A 5,942-nucleotide genomic window follows, 5' to 3' on the forward strand; every position below is an offset into this window, starting at 1 on the left:
TGAAGTTGAAGTGTAACGCAGCTTTTTTATATTTATGTTTTGTTGTTGCTGAAAAAATTATGAAAAAAACAAGTCCAAAAGCACCGAACTTAGTAATGTGTTTATCTTTTTTCTTTTTCTTTTCCAGTGATAAAAGAAAAACTGAACATGTTTGAACTTAACGTTTTGATTCATCATTATGATATCTTAAAAAATATGTATCATTAGAAAACTTTATCTCATAGTTAATATGCACAATGCACATATTTATATCTAACTTCCAAATTAGAAAGACTAAAAAAACAATATAATCCAGAATCTAAATACTTTATAGATAGATAATAACCATCAATAGTCTAGAAAAAGATGAAACCACCGCAATAGCTAAGATGTCTGGAAAAAACATAACCAATTCTTAAACATAGTTGTACAAATTCTCTTAAATGGTATAATTCTGCTTATTTGTATCAAGGTGAAGTCCCTTAAGCTTTGCTGCCGACTCAACGCGACCCTTCAGAGTATTCTGCTCCATAATCCTGTAACACATTTAAAAAAATCGGTTAAGAATCTTATAAACGTCATCCAGAACACATACACAAACATCGCATACGACACAGACACACAAACTCTAATATATGATTGTAATTTCTAATTTTTTTCAACCATTCAAATGACACAAATGGTTTACCTTGCAACTTCAGCGCGTTTCCTGGCTTGTTCCGCTATCTCTGAGAGCTCTCTATAGCTAGTATTTTCATTGAAAAGTTTGGAGACAGCAGGCTGAAGACCATTTGCTGATCTATGTGCTGAGGCCCAATGTGCTTCCCTTTCTTCTCTGCCATAGTCTTTCTTTGAAGTGAAAGCAGTCTGTAATGAGAAAACATGAACACAATTAGATAATAAAATGTAACAAATATAGATACGATTGCACGAGAATTCGACTAAATAGAGATTGCTACAAGCAGATAGGTTGCTTCCAACACAAGGCAACAACGTTGCGCGAAAGCTAGGCCTCATTAGAAAAATAGAACAAATGATAAGCAAAAAATTACCCTGTTTTCGAAAAGAGTGTTCCACGCATTTCCACTTAGAATATATCGGATTGCGAACTTGAGTAAATCAAGAGGAGGATAGGTTACCAAACTGTACAACCAAATTACGCCGGCCCAACCCCATCCCATTCCATTTATTCTTGCAAATTTCCAATCAGCATACACTGCTATTAAAGTTGCAATCTGTCAAATTACAAAACAAACTATTACCACAACAGATGAAAAATAATACTGCTTAGCATTACATTGATGTGCCCGTCTTTCCGTTTTTTAAAAATAAAATAAGAAGTTTTAAACTTACCAGTTGAGCAATGAAGAAAGCGCCTACAAGGAGAAAACCGGGTATTTCGCCGAGAGACCATCTTTGAGACCTAGTTACAAAAATAAGTGCCTGACTTATTATACTAACTTGTAGATATAGAGCTGCCATCATCTCATTAGGACTATGTCTCAAAGGCCTCACACCAAACTTGTCCTGCAAGATACTTAAAGTTATCGGTGCTAAGCGTTTCTAATAATTGGCGATGATATTGAGAAATAAAAAACAACAAATATAGGTTAATTTACCGAGAAAAAGTCGGTATCATGCATGGCCCAAAAAAATATGACAGTTGTTAGTGCCATGTAACTGCCGAGAACAATACCAGTTGCAAATATTTCCTTTAGTTTCCAACTGTCAGGCAGTGGAGATGGTTTCACTCTATCTTTTGAAATTGTCATAATGGTACCTTAATATAAGACAGTGTTAAGATTTTTACTATGGTTAGAAAATATAGAACTAACATGAAGTAATGAAAATGCTATCTTATTCTTACCATCATTCAGTATTGCAATGATCAAAACCATGAAAGGTGCAAAATCAAATTTCCAAATCAAAGCAATGAACATGAAACCGAACTGTCAAAATGAAAAATCAACGATTATTAAGTTTATTTATGATTTAAAGGATAAGTACATAGAAAAAAGTTGCTAACTTTAACACATACCACAATACGGATGGTGATTGACACGGCATAAATCTGTTCCATAATCAAACATTTTGCGATTAGAAAACTAAAAATGTTGTTACTCAGGTATTTTCTAGCACAATAAACGAAAGATTGAATTAGATATGCAAAGGAAACTAACAGTATAATTCTTCATCCTCTGGAAAATGGCCCTGCTGGTGAGCACAGCACTGATAATGACACTCAAACCAGGTTCAGTGAGGACAATATCAGAAGCACTTCTAGCAGCATCTGTAGCGTCAGCAACAGCAATTCCGATATCGGCTCTCTTTAACGCAGGAGCATCGTTTACGCCATCTCCTGTCATTCCGCATATGTGCTTTCTTTCTTGCAGCCTCTTGACAATTTCATACTTGTGTTCTAACATATCATATCATATAAAAAGAAGATTAAAATAATATAAGTGTTGGAAAATTCTAAGCCCAATTACATTAGAGACAATGATAGGAGCTTTAATAGCTGAAAAAAGCCGCGACCAAGAATTGTATAGTAGTTGAAAGAAAAAATAATGGACCATATGTGTCACGAGGCGCGAACATTTTTAAAAAAGTAGGCGTGTCTGAAACATGTCGGACACGCCTAACATTTTTTGAAGAAGTGTTTGTGCTTCATATGTAGCAACCTTTTTATATGATTAATATATAAATGACTGTTAAGGTTAATTTTCTTGTTTTGACAGAGAATCTGTCAAAAGGATGGAGCAATTCGACAGTCAAAACTTTTGACAACCAAAAATCAATGTAAACAAGGACATACCTGGAAATACTCCTGCAAATCCATCGGCCTTTTCAATCAACTCGTCAATAGGAATATCCGAAGCATCTTTATCCTGACCAAGCAATGCAGATGAGGGATACATGTTTGTTCCCATTCCAAGCCTTCTACCTGTTTCCTTTCCAATGGCAAGCTGGTCCCCTAGAGAAAAAAACCGAATCCACAATTAATTTTAAAGCTACAAACTTTGATTTATGGTATGAGCTGCATATGATTCTAAATTGTACTATGTGAAATGCTTCTGCAATTGCGGTTGCGGAGACCTCAAAACCTTTATATCGTAGTCGCAATTGCAGCTACGTATCAAAATTTACGAAAACAAGAAAGTATGGCCTCAGATCTTACCTGTGATCATCTTAACATTCACACCAAGATTAAGAGCCTCTCGAATTGTGTCAGCACTATCATGTCTAGGAGGATCAAATAGTGGCAACAAACCAACAAATTGCCATGGTGCACCAGGACTCTCTTTTGTTCTCTCAGGTACTTCCTGTTGCACAAATCACATGATACAAACAATGATAAAACAAGAGAATTAATTCAAGTAGAAAAATAAACATATATGATAATGATACTGTCTTACTTACCTGACAAGCAACACCTAATGATCGAAGTCCACGCTCCGCAAACCTGTCAATCATTGCATGAACACTTCTCCTCACATTCTCTTTGCAGTCACAAAGATCCAATATCTAACACAATATAAAAACATGACTTAGTTAGTCATCATCTTATACAACATAACAAAGATACCACCAAGGCCTATGCCTAGTGCAAGTGGTTGATGATGATCAGGTTGCGCGAGTGTTGTAAGTCCTAAGATACCGAATTCAATTCGTACTTCTAAAAATAAAATGAAACATCATAAGACGAAACTCGTATTTACCTGCTCAGGAGCACCTTTGCTAGCTCTATGCCAATTTCCGTCAGAATCAACATAGGTAAGAGCAGTCCTCTTATCAACGGGATTGAACGGCAAAAAATGGACCTCATTGATATCAGCTCTAGCCTGAACAATCAATCACAGCATTAAAAATGGACCTACTAAATTGATCAACCATTACAATTTCTATGACTAAAATGCTGATTTACTCTAAAAAAGAAAGAGATTTATTTTGATTTTGATTTTAGAGATTTACCTCTTGTGGATCAGACAGCATTCCAACAATGGCAGCATCTATAGCATCCTGGTTTTCAATCCTAGAAGCTCTTGCTGCTAAGAGTATCACCAAATCCTTATCCATTCCCCCAGCAAACACTTCAATCAAGTTTTTATCAACACTAAGTTTATTCAAAGTGAGAGTTCCAGTTTTATCACTGCAAAGAACATCCATGCCAGCCATTTCTTCAATAGCAGTCATTCTCTTTGTAATTGCACCTTGCTCTGAAAGCTTATGAGAACCAATAGCCATAGTAACAGACAAAACAGTTGGCATCGCAATCGGAATTCCTCCGATCAAAAGCACCAAAAGATTATCAATCCCGTCTCTATACTTGCGATGCTGAATCGGGTACATCACAATGAGTTCAATGACTATTCCAACAGCAATCGAACAAATGCAGAAATTTCCGATAGCGGTAAGCACTTGCTGAAAATGTCCGACTTGATTAGTACTATCAACCAAATGAGCCGCCTTACCGAAAAACGTGTGTACACCAGTTGCATACACAATCGCTTCGATCTCACCCTTCTTAACGGTCGATCCTGAAAACACTTCTTGAGTTGCACCCTTTGTGACAGGAAGAGATTCTCCTGTTAAAGCAGATTGATCAACACTTAAAGGATCTCCCTCGAGAAGACGCGCATCGGCCGGAATGATGTCTCCTAACTTGATGCTGATTATGTCTCCTGGTACTAGAATTGCAGCATCTTGTTCACCCCATTTACCATCTCTTAGTACCTAAGTTTTTTAATGGCCACAAAAGATGAAACAAATGTTAATAATAAAATAGTGAATACGCACGCGCGCACGCGCGCACACACGCACACCGAACACGCACAGACACACACGCACACAGAGACACGCACACAGACACACAGAATAGAAGGGTATATTAATATAACCTTGGCTTTGGGAGCTAAACCAGCCATGAGAGCGGCGGCCGCGTTACCGGCGTTGTTTTCTTCGATGAAACTGATGGTGGAATTGATGACCAAGAGAACAATGATTCCAACAAAATCTTGCCAATCTGGAGGCTTTCCACCTCCATTAGCCAAAGCAATGGCCATGATAGCAGCAGCTTCCATAACCCATGACAAAGGGTTCCACATAAATCCCAGAAACTTCAAAATCTTGTTATCTTCCACCTCTTCCAGCTTGTTCGGTCCAAAGACTTGAAGCCTGTTGGATCCTTCCTCTGATGAAAGACCTTCTCTCGAACATTTCAGCTGCTCAAACACTTCTTCTATCGGAATCCGTTCCTACAGTCACAACATGTCACGTCAGTTATTCCATGCATGGATCATATATATTTCTCTTATAATAATCAAACAAATTTATACTAAATTCATATTAATTCCATCGTCACAAATAGGATCTTCAGAACTAGGTATATTTTATGTGCAGTTACTGTTGTTCGAGTTCAATCTAATATAATTATGGAGAAGAAATAATTATCTAGGGTTTCAAGTATGATTATAATCATGCTTAAAGCTAAATTTTCGTAAATGGGAATGAATCTATATAAAATCATGCAACTAATAATATACTAAAAAAATTAAATACGGATCTTATATTATAATAAACAACTTGATCCAGTTGAGATAGATCAAAGGAAATATTTGATCTTATACTATAATAAACAACTTGATCAACTTGTGATAGATAGAAAGAGAACATGAAACATAAATTAAATAAAAAAAATATACCAAATTGACATTCTCGTTTCTTATTTCTTCAAGGTTGATGCTGCTCATGGTGAGAGCAAGAGAACAATCACAACTCCAATGAACACAAAACAATATGTGAATTATTATAAACTGATTTGATTTGAAGAGATTTAAGAGTACAGAGTCATGAAAGGAGTGAAAAAGTGCAAAATGAAATATATAAATGAAATAGAGAAAAAAGGAGAAGAAAAAGGAATTAAAAGATTAAGCCTTGAATTTAGGCTTTTTTGTTAGGGCATA

At 36.1% G+C, this 5,942-nt stretch overlaps 1 protein-coding gene across 1 annotated transcript; it reads right to left on the minus strand.

The window, feature by feature from the left end:
• Positions 1–287: 287 nt before the first annotated feature.
• LOC127093506 (plasma membrane ATPase) lies at positions 288–5,942 on the minus strand. Its single transcript, XM_051032448.1, has 15 exons — positions 5,682–5,942; positions 4,878–5,234; positions 3,952–4,713; positions 3,699–3,821; positions 3,400–3,504; positions 3,158–3,302; positions 2,795–2,953; positions 2,160–2,398; positions 2,018–2,050; positions 1,847–1,928; positions 1,599–1,759; positions 1,333–1,506; positions 1,032–1,214; positions 668–846; positions 288–515 (listed from the first exon to the last, which is right to left on the minus strand). The coding sequence occupies exons 1-15, from the start codon at positions 5,727–5,729 to the stop codon at positions 419–421; spliced, it is 2,847 nt and encodes a 948-aa protein (XP_050888405.1). The 5' UTR covers positions 5,730–5,942; the 3' UTR covers positions 288–418.

Source organism: Lathyrus oleraceus, chromosome 6 (assembly GCF_024323335.1).
Source record: "Lathyrus oleraceus cultivar Zhongwan6 chromosome 6, CAAS_Psat_ZW6_1.0, whole genome shotgun sequence".
Taxonomy (NCBI): domain Eukaryota; kingdom Viridiplantae; phylum Streptophyta; class Magnoliopsida; order Fabales; family Fabaceae; genus Lathyrus; species Lathyrus oleraceus.

What these genes read in the sequence shown, in the direction of transcription:
- LOC127093506 (XM_051032448.1), bottom strand. Translation starts at nt 5,729, where the DNA reads ATGAGCAGCATCAACCTTGAAGAAATAAGAAACGAGAATGTCAATTTG. An exon ending in GTTTAGCTCCCAAAGCCAAG is followed by an intron (nt 4,714 to 4,877) that starts GTTATATTAATA and finishes TAAAAAACTTAG; the next exon opens with GTACTAAGAGATGGTAAATG. An exon ending in CATTAGGTGTTGCTTGTCAG is followed by an intron (nt 3,303 to 3,399) that starts GTAAGTAAGACA and finishes TTTGTGCAACAG; the next exon opens with GAAGTACCTGAGAGAACAAA.